The 16,830-nt window shown below is 39.8% G+C and overlaps 1 protein-coding gene across 1 annotated transcript; it reads left to right on the top strand.

The window, feature by feature from the left end:
- Positions 1-699: 699 nt before the first annotated feature.
- FCRL3 (Fc receptor like 3) lies at positions 700-15,483 on the top strand. Its single transcript, XM_069479224.1, is given in 11 exon segments — positions 700-717; positions 720-939; positions 1,759-2,043; positions 2,827-3,105; positions 6,753-7,031; positions 7,370-7,489; positions 13,003-13,030; positions 13,967-14,085; positions 14,289-14,357; positions 15,243-15,274; positions 15,358-15,483. Coding segments are annotated over 11 exon segments (1,575 nt in total).
- Positions 15,484-16,830: the final 1,347 nt, after the last annotated feature.

The raw sequence follows: 16,830 nt of genomic DNA on the forward strand, positions 1-16,830 counted from the left end.
AAGAATCAGGTTTGGGGCCATTTGGCAATGTTGCTGGAGGACAGGGGGGTGTGGGACTGTGGCTGTTGCCCCATGGGCAGAAATGAGAGTGAAAACAAAAGCAGCAGGTGATAAACAGTGTGCTCCTCTGCTCTTTGTGGACAGGCTGATCCTGCAGGCTTCGTGCCCTGTCTTTGAAAGAGATAATGTAGTTCTGAGGTGCTGGGGCAGAAACGAAGAGTACACAAGTGAAAGAATTTACCACAAGGATGGAGAACAGCTTTGTGGTAGTTTTAACTCAGAATCCATCATGCTAAATTCAGTCTCCAGGGACAATGGCAAATAACATTGCACTGCTTCTAGGGAATTTTTTAAAACAACAAAGAAAGAAACTTCAAAACCTCTAAGGATCAAAGTTTGAGGTAACAGGTATATATTCCTGTGGGTTATAGGGTTTGGCAGAGAAGCTGTGAGGATTGAGGGAAGATGCTCATCCATGGGGATTTCATGAAAAGACTCTTATGGCCCAGCCACAGGAGGGAGATGGTTCCATCCGCATGGTTCTCTGTCTCCTGATGGCTGGTGCCGACAACACAGCTACACCTCTCCAGGAACTCTAAGCCTCACTGTCCTGGGGACTGTGTTTATTCTTTTCATTAGAGCTGTTTCCATATCCTGTGCTGACAGCCAGCCCCTCCCAACTCCATGGAGGGAAGTCGCATGACCCTGAGCTGTGAGATCTGGGAGACCAGCTCCCTCCACAGAAGTCAGAGGTCCAGGTCCAGTTCCGCTTCTTCAGAGACAGCCAGGCCCTGAGATCAGGCTGGAGTAGCTCCCCAGAGCTCCAGATTGCTGCAATGTAGAGTGAAGATTCAGAGTCTTACTGAATCTGGTGCGAGGCAAGGACAGTGACTCACAATGTCATAAAAATGAGCCAGAGATCCTGGATACATGTGCAGAGTGAGGGTCTTACTGGTTGCTTTTCCAGAGCCAGAGCTGGGGAGAAGAGAGCAGAACAATGACATGTCCTGTCCCTAGGATGGTGGACATAACAGAGAGGGACATCCACCTTTCCTGGTATTCTTCCCTCTTCAGGCTCAACATTGGTCTAACAGCCCTAGAACAGTCTCTTCCACCTCAGTCAGGTAATAGCAGTTATTGATCAGTTACTGAGTGCCCAACCCTGTGGTGATTACAGAGATGTACAGGATCTGCTCTCTCATGAGTCAGCAGACAACCAGAAGCCCAGATGATCACGTGCAGTCTTTAGGGGTCCTTATGGTGGTTCCATTTGTTGACCTAAATTCACATCTTAATAGTCAGAAAAGAGGAAGGTGAATGTGAACTGCAATAGTCAGAGAAGAATATGGGCAAATGGAAACAAGACTGGAGAAGTCTCAAAGGATGGGAGTACGGTTTGGATTCTGAGTAAAGTCACTTCAGGATAGAAGATCTCCAGTGTTCTGTCTTATTCTGTGCTTCGTTGGTGCATCAGTAATTCCTCAGAGATAAATTTCCATAAAACGAGGCTGCAGACTTCATTAGGTTTAGGAAGACCACGGACCTGGTGCCCACATTCCCCCGTGATGAAAATTATGGGATTGGGGAGGGATGTCATTCCCTGTATAATAATATACACAAGTAATTTCTTATTTCTTACTTTGGACCACTGCCTATTGCACCTGCTGCTATTGGCCTATTCATGGCAGCTCCAGCCTTTTCTTTGACCTTGATGTCCCTGCTACCAGGACCCTCACTTGTCATCTTGTGTCCTCCCAGAGGTCCCTGTGTTTGGTGTGAATCTAGAGATTCAGCCCCGTGGAGGGCAGCTGACTGAAGGAGAAAATCTGGTCCTTAGCTGCTCAGTAGCTGAGGGTACAGGGACTATCACATTCTCCTGGCACAAAGATGGAATAAAAATTGTGGGTAGAAGGATCCAGCATTCCCCAGTGGCGAAGCTGCAGGTGGGCGCTGTGAAGGAGCACCACACAGGGCGTTACTACTGTGCAGCTGACAACGGTCACGGCCCGATCCACAGCCAATGGAGCACAGTTACTGTGAAAAGTAAGTTCCAGTTTTCTTCTGCTCAGCCCTGGTTCACAAATCAAGGTTTAGGTTCTCTGACAGCCATGAGGATCTTCTAGAGAAGGGAAAAAGCAAAAAGCAAAACAGGGATGTGAAGATTTAAAAGCTATTCAAGGAATGGCAAGATGGGAAGATAAAATGCCTTACTCCTTGAGGGCAGGACTGAGTGTTAGATCTGGAGCCGAAAGAGAGACACACGAAGCCTCATGTGTAGCAAAATGCTGTTTACTTTGAGCATCTGGGTGTAGATGGGTGGAGGTGAAAAAAGCACCCACGAGAGAAAAGGGAAGAACGTTGGGTTTCATAGAGGGTTTATCCGGGGGTGGGGAATAAATGGGCCAGAACAGCTGCTTGTAATAAATTTTTTTTTGAACAACTAGCTCCTAGGACCCCTGCCCCAGTCACATCCATCCTTCAGCTCCAGCATCATCCTCATCATGGGTAAACTTCATCCTTATGGGGGGAAAAGGAATGCTGGCTGCAGCTGGCTGTTAGATTTACGTCTGTTAACCGCATTCTGTCCTATACATACTTTTCGGGTTCCCACCTGGAACAAACCTAACACTGGTGATGAAAACATGATTGCACAGGATTCTTTCTCTTGGTTTTGGAGAAATGCCTTTATTATTAGATGAGGAAAATGTGGTCGGTGGGAAGCAGAAGCGATCAAGGGATGTATCTATTTCTAGGCTCCTTGCATGGTGTTATAAATCTGTCACAGCATCGGAATCCTTCTCTGACAGGCTCCTTTGTCTCCCTCAGTTCCAGCATCTCACCCTGTCTTCACCCTCAGGATGCCCAGGGCCCAGGCTGTGGAGGGGGACACAGTGGAGCTTCACTGTGAGTCCCTGAGAGGCTCTCCCCCTATCTCATACCTGTTTTATCACAAAGAAGTCATCCTGGGGAGCAGCTCGGCCCCCTCTAGAGGGGGAGTGTCCTTCAACCTCTCTCTGACTGCAGAACATTCTGGAAACTACTTCTGTGAGGCTGACAATGGCTTGGGGCGCCAGCGCAGTCAGAGAGTGAGTCTCAATGTCACAGGTAAGCAGGACATGCCCACAGCAGTTAATACCAACAAAGACTATGCTGTCTCACAAACAGCTCCACTGGGCTCTTTGCTGGTGAGATATCCCAGCAGACTTCCTGCTTTCTCTGCCTTCACCTTGGGGGGTTCTGGGATTCTTCCTCGTGACTACACATTCAGGCAGCTTAGACCATTCCTTTACTTCCTCTGTCATTGTTGTCAATAGCCATATGCTGCACACATTATTTCTAGCAGAGGCACAAAGACTTTCCAAAATACCAGATATATGATGGCTCAGTGATTACTGACAAAAGAACATGGTATAGAAATCCTTATTTCTGAATTCCTTTGCCCAGGAACAAATGACCAGATTACTCCTAGCCACTGTTTTCTGCCCCTACCTTGATCCAATCTCATTCCCACTTGACTCCCTGGATCATTAGGCAAAGTGTCTCTCCTGTGGATATCTCCAGCCATCAGAGCAGCAGGGCTCTTTCATAGCCTCCAGATTCTAATGAGTGGTTAGCCTTCTCACTTTTCTCAGATGCCTTCTGACTGGGGTCCCATTTAGCCTGATGTTCTCAGCATCCCCTAACAAAATTTTTCTTCACCAGGGGCACCAAGGCATCTGTATTTCCCACGTCTGGAACATATTGGCAATTAGCAATGTGCCCAGTGATTTAGGAGAGACCCCCCAGTCCAAAAGCCATGGTCATTCCAAAGTGCCTAGCATTTGGAGGGTAGGATAGGGCACTGGGACATAGGAGGAGGTGGCAGAATAAAAAAGATATGGCACTGACTGACCCCCAGTGACTCAAACCCTTACATTCTCTGATTTTGCCATGGACTCTTGTTCTCCAAAGATTCCAAACTATTAGAACACTTATGATATTTTGGTTGATAATTATCCTTCCTATGGACCACACACGGGTTATGATTCAAGGAGGTATTAGAACCTAGGAGTGCCAGACAGTGTGCTAAGACTGAGATTCCAGTCTTGAACAAGTCTCCTTATGAGTCTTGCCCTCAGTTTCCTTATTTATAAAGTAATTGAGTCAAGTAAATCAGGGAGATACAAAAACTCTTGATCCCAAACCACTTTCAGTCAAAGTGTTGAACATACACCCCATATATCTGTTTATTAATTACATACCTGTACTTCTGTACTACCTTACTATGCACATTGCAAACAGAGAAATATGCAGTAAGTAAGAATGAAAATGACAATATTTTAAAATCTTTGATTTAGAATATCTGACTAAAATTATAATTGAATATGTTTCACAGTTATTTGACATTTGTTTCTGAGTTTTGCTTATTCCAATTGGTTTCAGTGTCCGTTATAGCTTAAAAATATAGCTAGATCCAAGTGGAAACAGAGCATCACTGTTGCTCTTTCAAATGCATGATACTCACTTTTTAATCCCATACACTAATTACACAGATTTTCATTGAAATTTGGCTAGTAAGTTTACATTTTCTTTGGCGTCAATTAGTTACTCTTGTAAAATAAGTGGGAAGTGGTGCATGTTTGAATCTATAGTAAATATGTTCAAGCTTTGGAAGAATCATAATAAACCCCTGGCAACATTTTGTTTCCATGGATTTTTAAGGGTGCAGACATAAATTTTTAAAGTTGACATATTTACTTTTTAATAAATGGTAATAAAACCACATATAAATATTTCTACACGACTATTTCCTGAAATATGATCTCCATAGCATGAGTTTAGAAAAGCATTAACAATATGAATACTGTTAAAGGTCACTTTTTAGAAGTGTCTGCTAAGTATCATACTGTTGACAGCCACTGATCACTCCCCCAAAAAATCAACAAAAATTATATACTAGTCTTTCTTCATGGAAAAACACACAGCTCAGCTTTACATTGAACTCCTCTTTTTAGAACTTTGCCACCAAATAATCAAACTTTGGTGTGATACTAAAAGGTCTGTGGTCATTCCCCAGTCTCATCACAAAGCATCATAAAGATTTTATTATCTAAGTTAAACTAATCTGTAAAAACACTCAAGTATCCAACTAAAAGGGCAATATGTTGCAATATGCTGAGAGTGAACAAACAGGTGAAAGCACTGCTGTCCCCCACCCCACACTGTAGGGGCCCAGCCTTCATGGGAACTCCTGTCCTGTCCCAACACAAGGTGTGTGATGTACGCCTGAGCAAGAGTACCACTGTCAATATTAGTAAGGCTGGATATCTTTTTAGATTTCAAGCTCAAAATTAAATACTCTTAGTCATTCTCATATTTTCTTCTCACACCTCAACAGGATGTCTTGCACCCCACCTTGGAGACCACCAAACTTGATAATAACTAGGATTTTTTCAGCCCCAGAACTCTTTGATTTTAGAAAAATGTGCATAAGGAACCAGAGGTTCCATGAGCCCTAGAAGAAGTCATGAGCTGGAAGAAGTTGGGAATCTCTGCTCCCAGAACACAGAAGCCCAGAGATGGGTGGAAAGGCACACTGAGATCCTACAGCACCATATAAAGACCTCTCTGAAGCCCTCTGCATCCTGCCCTGCTCACTTTATACTGCAGAGGGTATACTGGAGGTCCACACTCAAGCCATCAGTTTCAATTTAGCAGGAACTCTGCACTTCCACTACCAGGATTGGCATCTCTACCTGATGAGGCAGGAGGCACTGTCTTTCCTGCAGCCAGGAGATGGTTCGTTTTCTAGTTTAATTATTGCTATGCAATGAGTAGTTTCCATATTCACACTTGCTTCCTTATTAGCCAATCTCTGATGCAAAGCAGAGCTTACTAAGATCCTTATCAAGCCTCCCTTGCCAATGAAGCACACGGCTTACATCTGAAGCACTGCACACAGGTTAGTTTATCCAGGTTTCCTCACAACTTAGCAGACCAGCAATCATGTAGTTCATATTCCACAGTAATGGTTTTCTATTCTTCCCAGCTGTCCTGTTTCTATAATTATCCATTAAAATGGCAATCATTGTCATGAGTGCTCTATCTGGATATTTTTGTGCCAGCGTGGATCAATTCAGTCATCCATTCAATCACCAATTATTGAGTACTTTCACATGCCAGGCAAAGTTCCAGCAGCTGGAACAGCAATGAACAAATGGAGATGAGTCTCCATTCGTATGGAACTCACATTCTATTGGGAGAATCAGATATATAACAAAGATAGATAGGTAAATAGATAGCATTTAGTTAGATAGTGCTAAATGCTACGTAGAAAAATAAAGCAAGGTGATTGCATAGAGAGTCATGAGGCCCTACTTTAGGTGGATATTAATAGACTGGTTTTAGAGCTAAGATTCAGGAGTAGGAATGTTTAAAAACAAACCTTGATTTTAGTTATTTATATCAATAATAATGGTCAATATTTATTGAGAACTTTACATACAGTACGTAATTCTTATTACAATAGCTTGAGATAGAATTTATCATTAGTTCCATTCTACAGAGGAATAGACCAAGACTTAGAGAAATTTAAAAGTTTTTAAAAATCAAGATTACAGAGCTGATAAAGGTCAGAGACAGGATTCAAGCCCAGGTTTTCCTGAATCCAGGTCTATGTTCCTACTGCTAAACTATATTGCATATTCCTTTGTTAAGTTCTCTTGTACACATGCTTAAGCAAAACTGCCAGTGAACTATTTTTCCTCCCTCAGTTCCCGCATCTCGCCCCGTCCTCACCCTCAATACTCCCAGGGCCCAGGCTGTGGTGGGGGACGTGGTGGAGCTTCACTGTGAGGCCCTGAGAGGCTCTTCCCCGATCTGGTACTGGTTTTATCATGAGGATGTCAGCCTGGGGAACACCTCGGCCCCCTCTGGAGGAGGCGTGTCCTTCAACCTCTCTCTGACTGCAGAACATTCTGGAAACTACTTCTGTGAGTCGGACAATGGCCTAGGGGCCCAGCGCAGTGAGGTGGTGATGCTCAATGTTACAGGTGGGTTAGTGTTACCTGGGCTAGAGATCACAGTTATGGTCAATAAAATATTTTTCCAGCAGATTGCACAAAGTCTACCACTGTCAAGGAGTGTCTGAATATGCACATTAAGGCTTGAGGCTTCTGGAGATTGGTACTGATTTTATGAGGAAGAGAGAAAAGAAATAAATTTTAATCTTAGATGCTGGCAAACACCCTTCTTGTGCCATTATTTGGAAAATTGCAAATTATACTAAAGATAATTCAAAAGGAGAAACCTAGAAAATACCACCTGCATGGTTTTTGTCTATATCACGAATCTTTGCCACTGGAACTCAAGTATGAATCTCCCCACTCAGGGACCTCCTGGAACAGAACAGGCCTTATCACTGCAGGAGGCGTCGGGGGGCTGCTCTGCATCCTTGGCCTTGCTGCTACTGCCGCTCTGCTGTGCCACTGCAGGACCCAAAGGAAATCAGGTTGGTGTCTGTGTCCTCCGGCCCTTTTATGTTGTGACTTTTGCCATTGCTATAATAATCTAGAGTTCTGTGGTCCATCTGATAAAGATCAATTATTCTCTTCTAAGTACTAAGCCTTCAGTTCTACTACTCACTGTCACTCTGTAGGCAATAGTAACAAAAACACAGAATATACTTCACAATGAAGTTCTTATCTCATGTGCAGGTAGTGGAGATTTGCTTCCAATTAAAAAATAGAAAATTAATTATTTACTGTTCCACTTCCATTCCAAAGTTACCAGAAACAAAGAGAACAAAAAATAGAGAAAGTCCTCCATTTGTACCAAAAAATAATCGCCATAGGTGTAACCATAAATGCTGAGATATATTTGAATACCAGTTAAATATAGTGAAATTTGAGTAAAATTAATAGAGAATGCTAAGAGTGATATTTAAAATTCCATTTCTGATTGTTGCTAATATATAGAAATACAACTGATTATATTAATTTGATATCTTGAAAATTTGCTTAACTCACTAGTTCTAGTGTCTGTTTTGTAGATTTCATCAGATTTCCTACATAGATGGTCATGTTGTCTGCTAATAAAGACAATTTCATTCCTTCTTTAATTTCTTTTATTTCTTTTTCTTGCCTGATTGCACTAGATGGAACGTCCTGTACAATGTTGAGTAGATGTGGTAAGAGCAGACATCCTTGCCATGTTTCTGATCTTAGGCGGAAAGTATTCAGCCTCTCAACATTATGGATTACTTTAGTTGTGGGTTTTTTGTACATGCTCTTTATCTTGTGGAGGAAGTCCCTACTGTTACTAATTTGAGAGAGTTTTTATAGAAATAATATTTGTCAATGGAGGTAGAAAGTGGAAAGATAGATAAGAGAGACTTTGGAAGTGTGGGTGGGAGAGAATGAAGAGAAGTGGGTCAGAGTGTACAAACATACATTAAGATAGAAGGAATAAATACAGTGTTTAATAGCAAAGTGCAGTGACTATGCTCAACAAAATGTTTTGTTGGACATCCTAAATACCTTGACTTGATCACTACACATTATATACATGTAACAAAATTTCTCATGTACCCCATAAATTTGTTAAATTAAAAAAGGGGGGACAACACAACAAGAAAAAAACAAAAGAAAGAAATGTTTGTCAAATGTTTTTTTCTACATTGATTGAGATAATCATATGGGTTTTGTTTTTTTCAGTCTATTCATAAGGTGAATTTTGAATGTTGAAGCAGCCTTGCATTTCTGTGGTCAATACAAGTTGGTCACGATTGTTGGATTTGATTTGCTAAAATTTTGTTGAGAATATTTACATCTATGTTTACAAGGGCTATTGGTTTGTAGCTTTCTTTTCTTGTCATGTCTTTTTATGACTTGGTGTCAAAGTGATATTCATTTAGTTACCACATCCAGTATTCTTCATTCCTTTTTTATATCCATATTTCTACCTGGTATTATTTTGTTCTGCTGAAGGACTTAACATTTAGTATAGTATAGGTGTCTGCTGGTGAACTTGATTGATAGTGTTATTCAATTCTTTTATGTTCTTACTGATTTTTGTCTACTTGACCAACCAATTATTGAGATGGAAGATTAAAATCTTTTAAATTGTGGATTTGTCCATTTCTTCTTGCAATTCTATAAAGTTTTGCTTTGAGAATTTGGTGCTCATTATTAGGTACATAAATGTTTAGAATTGTTATGTGTTTTTGATTAATTAACTACTTTATCCTTATGAAATGACCTTCTTTATCCCTGATAGTATCACTTATCTGTAATAATCTTTGTCTGATATTAATGTATTAATATAATATAATTATATTAATGCATTAATATAATTAATATAATTAGTATTTATATATACATTATGTATAATGTATATAATTAATATAATTAATGTATTAATATAATTAATATAATGGTATTTCTTTTCCCATCCTTTTACTTCTAACCTATTTGTGCCCCCATATTTAAAGTACATATTTTTATAGATAGCATACAGTTAATTCTTGCTTTTTTTAGTCAAATGTGATAGCATACTTTTTCAATGAGATGTTTAGACAATTTACAGTACTGTAATTATTTATACGGTTAGGTATATGTCTATTTTGCTATTTGTTTTTGATTTGTGCCATCTGTTTTATGTTTTTCTTTTTCTACCTACTTTTGGATCAGTTGAGTATTGTTTATTATTCTATATTATTTCTTTTGTTGGCTTATGATCTTTAAGTATTTGTTTTGTTATTTTAGTGGTTGCTTTAGGGTTTATAGCATATATATCTTTAACTTATCACCGTCTATCTTCAAGTAATAGTGTTACTTTACATGGAGTATAAGAATCTTACCATAGTGTACTTCCATTTTCCCCCTTCCAGACACATTATTACTTATGTAAATAATAAATAATCTTTTAAAGAGATTTGTATATAAGAAAAAATGTTATATATTTACTCATGTAGTTGCCATTTCCAATATTCATTATTCCTTTTTGTATATCCATATTTCCATCTGGTATCATTTTCTTTCTGCCCATGGGACTGTTAACATTACTAGTAGTACAGGATAGGTCTACTGGCAATAAATTATTTTAGCATTTTTATGTCTGTGAAAGCCTTTATTTTGCATTTATTTATAAAACATATTTTTGCTGACATAGAATTCTAGGTTGACAGTTTTTTTGTTCTTTCAGTACTTTCAAGATGTTTCTCCACTGTCTTCTCATGGGCGTTGTTTCTAACAAGAAATCTACTGTCATCTTTATCTTTGTTCTTCTGTTGCTGCTTTTTTTCTCTCTCTCCGAACTTTTTTTCGTGGATCAGGAATCTTTGAATGTATGGAATCATTTATTCAGTGCTTTGGGTTGCAAAGTTTGAAGACTTGAGATTTTGGAACTGCTAATCTTTTACCTTCTGTCAGGCCCTCCATGTGGCATAACATGTCATCTTCTTTTGTGTCAGGCCAAGTGTTCATGTCCTCCCTTTCAGGGACTGTATTGAAAATCAAGCAAATAAACAAACAAATAAATAATACATTTGGACCTCAATATGATGAAAAACCTTACGTATTTTTCCCCGTCATCCAGGTAAAGCCTTGTCCTCTTGCCTCTCACCTTTATTTTCAGGTCAATCAATGAGCCTCTAACTTTCTGGTTGTTTGTAAGAAAAGTGGCACCAACTGATATTCCAAAGATACTTAATATTTTCTTAAATAAGATTACATATAAAATTATGTATATGTATTTATGTTTTTTAAATATATAAAGATGATAAAAATTCTAGCCCTAATAATATTCATCATAAAATATGTCATTCATTTAAAATCTATTGTATGAAATTTTATAGTTTGTCTAATTCTCTCAATTATTTAATCATTCAATTAAATTCAACCAAGATTGTTATATTAGAGATGAAGAAATGGAGGTTTGGGAAGTTAAATAAACTTTCCAGATTCACATAGCTATTAAGAGTCAGAGTTAGACATTAACTGGAGTCTACCTAACCCTTGAGTTGATACTCTCTCCAGTATACTTTAATGACTTGTAGAAAGCTGGTCACATCTTCCACCTTCAAAATTACTTTTTCTTTTTCCCTCTCATCATCTATCTGGGATATCATTTATTAATCTGTCATATACTAGAAGAAGATTATTAGAGTCTCAAGGTTAAAGTGAAAAATGTTCAAAAAACAGACCGCTCAATCCACGCAGCATCAGGGAAGGAAGGAATACTAACTATGAGTTTATGTGATCCATGTGAACAGAAGCCCAGGTGGTTCTGTCCGCCAGATCTACGGGGAGTATTGTTTTAAATAACAAGCTCACTAAGGAATTATGACAGTTTTCAAAACATAGGGTCTCTGCCCTTCTCTTCTCAAAATTTTTCCTACCCCATCATAGCAAAGCTTCCCTTCTCATCATTGACCAGACTTTTCAGGGAGGAGCTCAGACTTCCAAATTTTTTCTAAAAATGGAGAGCTCTGCTCCTTGCCTGAGTGAATCCTACAAGTTATCAAAAGAAGTGATAAATTTATTCACTCTATAGCCAGACTGATTGGATTGAAATTCCAGTTATGTAATGTGCCAACAATTTGTTATTGGGCAAGTAAATCAAACTCTCCAAACCCTACTTTCTTCATCTATATAGTGGTTATAACAATAGTACCTACCTTTTAAGTGCTATGGGACCATCTAGGCAAACTGCTTAGCACAGTGCCTGGCCCATGTCTCCAGGGACTATTAACTTGTATCATAAATACCCACCTCTGTAGGTCTCAGTTTTCCCTTTTATAAATGAGGAGACAGACTGACTCCCAGACACATCCTGGGACTGTGCTAACTGCCCAAAGGGAAGATACTGGTTGTTGATTGTTGTGGATGCAATTGCTCTGAGAGAGAGATTCAGGACCTGTTCATGATTGTATACCTCTAGCTTAATTTAGGAGGGCAAGGTTTACAGGCATCATTTGGAGTTTTTTTCAGGAGAGTCAAAGTTGGCATGTTTATTTTGACAATTACTCCTGTGTGAACCCAGTGAGACAGCTATAGAGTCACAGATTTTAAAAGGCCAAAGATAGGGATGGGAACTTTGGAGGAGGCTTGTCTTGGAGCAGACCAGGAAGATTTCAATATTTCAGTGATGGAAAACTGCCACATTTTTAAGGCTCATAAAGTAGGCTTCAAAATTAGACTTATTTTTTTTAAGTTTTTAAGAACACTTTAAAATTCATTTAACAAATCTTTAGTGGATATTTTCAACTGCTAAGCATGGCACTGGGAATACGAAAAAAATTAAGACAGGGTTTTCAGCCTCAAGTAGCACATCCTTTCATGAAGGAAAGAATTAGAGGCAAACAAGAAATATTAACAATTACAATACAACGTAGTAATTTTAATATTACATGGTTTTATATGCATTGAGGTAGGTCACTTAATCCAGCCTGTTGACATCTGGAAAAGCTCTGGAGGAGGAAAGATAGGTTGGAATTAGCCAGGTGAAAGAGAAGAAAACACCATTATGTACCCAAATGACAGGCAGTTCCATGTTGCTGGAATAGATTTGCAGAGGTCACAGATAGAGAAAGAGAGTGCTGATCTATTGTAGTAGTCCCATTGATTCATATTTGTGTAGGAATTCTGAATCAATGTTAAGCCCCTCTTGGCCTCTCCAGGCCTGTTTCCTTCTCTCTGCCCTGTAGGGCTGCAGTCAGAATAAGGAATGGATGTGGGGAAGCACTTGGCCCAGAGTGAAATATTAACTTGTCCCACTTGTGCCTCTCAGTCTCAGCTACTTAGAGTTGCTATTCACCTGATCATTACTGATTGAAAATGATTCAGAGTAAGTCTGATTTGGGTCAAATGTCTTTCAAGATCCCACTTTCTTCACCTATAGCATGGCACGGGGATTTGTGATAGCTGAGATCTAGAGTGAGACTGATTTCTAGGGAAGAACATTCTGACATAGAGCGCATTATCCACATAGCTCATTCACCATCAGTATTCCTTTGTTTTTCAGGAGGACTTTCTGCCACTGGAACATCTAGGTGAGGTCTCTGTTTCTTGTGTTGCCAAGATTTTCATGATTTATTTATGCCACAAGATAGAAACACAGAATTACCTACATCTCGAAAAGATTTGAATGGACTTCCTATTTACATTTTCACATTTTTACAAAACCCAAAAATGTGATTAGAAGGCCACTTCCACTCGTAGTTGTGAAGGTTACTCACTTGTGCCTACTTATACAAGAATGCCTGTTATTTGTTATCCATGTTAATTTATCTGCTTCCTTAAATGTGTTCCAGTAGAGAATTGACCACTGACATCTTAATGACATCATCTTTCGTAGGGCTACAACTTATTCATTCCCTTCCTCCTCATTCCTCCATTCATACACTCATTTAGGAAACAATTATTGAATGCCAAAAATGTTTAATTCACAATATTAACTGCAGAAGGAAATAAAATTGGAGAAAAACCCCAACACTTTTCCTAAAGAGCCCTCATGGTATCTTACGGGAAGGGTAGATTACTGTAATATGACATAGAAAATTGAAAGGAACCTTTTTAGAAAGGATAAAGTTCAAGTTCTGTGAGAATGCAGAAGTCTTTGTGCATCAATGTTTAAGTACTTATATCTTTGAAAATAATTTTACATTTGATCTTAGCCAAAAGGCTGAGAAGTGATGAAAATACTTTTAAACATTAGTCAATAAGAGTTTATATTCTATCAAAGGGGACTTGAGACTGTGGCTTCTGCTCTCTGACCTTGCCTCGGTGGCTTGCCCTATGATACTGCCCTAAGCTTCCTATTGTGCCACACTCCTTCTGATAGTTTCTCAAAAGAGCTATGCAGAAGCAGCCACGGCATTTTTACAGAAATCATACTGGGCTCTGTGCCTTCCTGGGTACTGATTTCCTTAAGACTCTGTGTAACTCACAGATATTTCTTGTTCATTGTCTCTTCCCCTCTGGCACAGTTATAGTCCCAATGAGTGCCAGGTGCCTTCCTTGTCCAGTCCCTCCAGTAGAGACCCCCAAGAGCCTACCCACCATGAGCCAAGAGACCTACTGGAGCTGCAATCAGTGTACAGCATTGGTGAGGACTCCCCAGTGGGAAGAGGGCTCCAGGGATGAGCCAGGGAGGGAGGAGGGGTTGAGCAACATCCCATGGCCTTGCCACTAATTTAAAAATAGCGTTCCTGGAATTATATTGGGGAGAGAAAGTGGTTATGAATTTGGAGAGTCTGGAATGTGAGCTCTTGACTACAGCCAACTACGATATCTTCTCTTCTCTCACAGTAAATCCTGGATACAGAAACATAGTTCATCCCCCGATCCGGAGCTTACAGCATACACCAGAAAATTCAGGTGAGATACTTTTTAGACAAGTAGAGGTGAGGTGGCAGTGGGTTATCAGATCCAGCAAGAGGTCTTTGATCATAGTCATCTCAAATATGAGTCCAACATGGAAGGCATTACCTGCTCCTCCCATATTGCCAATCACATAATCCATCCATTCTCTCTTATCGTTCCAAGCTGCCACATTGCCACTATTGCCCCATAACTTCTTTGAGGGCAGACATTGTAACTTTTTCACTACTGTACCCATAGCATCTAGCTCAATGCTTGGAAAACTATAGGCCCTTTGTAATATTTTTTGATTGAAGGAATAGATAATCTAATGTGTAGACAATTGTAATTCTTCAGTCTCTTTCTTTCTCGTCTTGTTCTCCTCCAACCTTCTAACAATCTATTTCCAACATAATCCGTTTGAGATGCACATTCACTCCTTGCCCAGATTAACTACCTTCATTGACTGTCCACTCCAAAGCTTGACCCTTGCCTCTCTCTGCACTCTGGCACCTCCTCCAAGCTCCACCTTATGTCCTCTCCGGCCCTTTCCAATTTCCTCATGGAAAGTGAGTCATATCTGCCACATTCTCTGAGATGATCTCCGTAGAGGCCCATGACAGGTTGAGGGGCACCTGCTCTGCTGGGTTGGGATGAGCAGAGAAGCAAGATGGAAATCCTCATGAAAGTCATTCCGAGCATTTGGTGGAAGAGGAAAGGCTTTATCAGTGTGTTGTGTGTGGAAGGGTACTTTTTCTGTGATGGCTTGGAAGAATTCATCAGAGGAAACAGTCAGGAGATGAGTAGCAGAGGTGAATGGCTTGGAATGCATTGCAAGGAGGTTGTAAGTTGGCATACATTGCCCTCAGTCTAATGCTTTTCTTTGCTGCTCCCATCCAACAGCAAATTCACCAAGAATGCATCGGGAGGATAAGGTGGGTCACATTGTCTGGCTTTCTTTCCTCTCTGCCCTTCCTCACCTGTATTTAGGTACTTACCATTGTGGTTTCTTCTCCAGGAACTTACAGTCTTTTATTCAGAGTTCAACAATTTACCCCAAGATGACTCTACAGGGCAGGACCACGAAGATGATACAGACAACTATGAGAATGTCCTATGTGTACCATTGGCCTTGGACCACTAATCCCTTCCCCAGAGTGCTTGCAGAGACCCCTGAGAGCAGCCTGTGCCATTGTCCTGTTCTCTCCAGCCATACTTTCTCCCTCTCTCCAGACTCTGCCTCCCAGAATTCTGGGCTGCTGGGGACAGGAGGCTGTGCAAAGGTCTGCCAATCTCCTCTGTGCCTAAGTCTGAGTGCTCTCTGGGAACAGAGTGGGCAGACTCTGAGGAAGTGCTGCATTCTTTTCTCAGTGGAGACACCTGGCAGGGAAGAAGGGCCCTCAGCTCCTAGGACTGTGGAATAGAGAAGGAGAGAGAAATGGTCTATCTGGGACCACAATGGCACAATCATGACCATTTGATCAAAGTGTGATTAATATGCTATCTCTGTATAAACATCTTGCTCTAAATACTTTGTTTCCTTTGTAACTGATAATGGCATTGATGTTTTGGTGTATATGCTGTATACTTGCTATCAAGTTAAAGACAACCAAAACAAGTTATAGAACAAGATTTTAAGATAACTCTGTCTGAAGTGCATTTTTGTACTTGTAGGAGACATTCTTAACCAAATCAACATTAGTTATTATGAAAAATTACCTCAATGGTTCATTAAAGTCTCTGCAATCTGGTTTAATGTGTGACTCCTCTGTCCCCACTGCAGACCTTATGTGCAAAGAATCACATTAATTGTTATCTTTGCTTTGTGACATTGTCGCTTCATTTTTCATGCATGACCCATTCCTACTTAGTTTTTATTATCACAAGCACTCATTAATCCCAAAACAATAACCAACTCCATTAATGTGGCTTCTCCCATCTTATTCGTCTGCCTCACTCCACCTGATGTAAACATCAGCCTAAACCTCATGTTCATTGTCCTCTTGCTCTCCCCTTTATATCATACTAGTGCATCTATATGTTTCATTTAAATATTTATTTTTATATTAGTTGTTTTAACCTTATAAGTTAAAGGCTATACGGTTGTAGGTAATTTTTTAAAACTTTTCACCTAATGTTGTATTTCTAAAATTCATCCATATTATTTTGCATGTTGCCATAGTTCATTTGTTTTCATTGTTGTTCAATATTTCTTTGTGTAAATATCTGGCTTAATGTTCTCCTAGTTATCACTATTTAAAAAATCTTTCTTCAGTGTCTTAAATCTTGAATATGACAAAGGTGAAAAAGATGCCAACAATTTTCAGTGATTTAGCCTCCTTTCTGAAATCCTAATGTTCCCAAATGTTTTTGAACCTCACAAGCCCTAGGAGCAAATGAGATCATATTAACATTAATCTCTGAATCTTGCCAACTGTAGGCCCTCAGCTAGTTCAGATAGGAATACCAGTCCCTTGCAAAGCAGCACATT

This window comes from Eulemur rufifrons, chromosome 8 (genome assembly GCF_041146395.1).
Source record: "Eulemur rufifrons isolate Redbay chromosome 8, OSU_ERuf_1, whole genome shotgun sequence".
Lineage (NCBI taxonomy): Eukaryota > Metazoa > Chordata > Mammalia > Primates > Lemuridae > Eulemur > Eulemur rufifrons.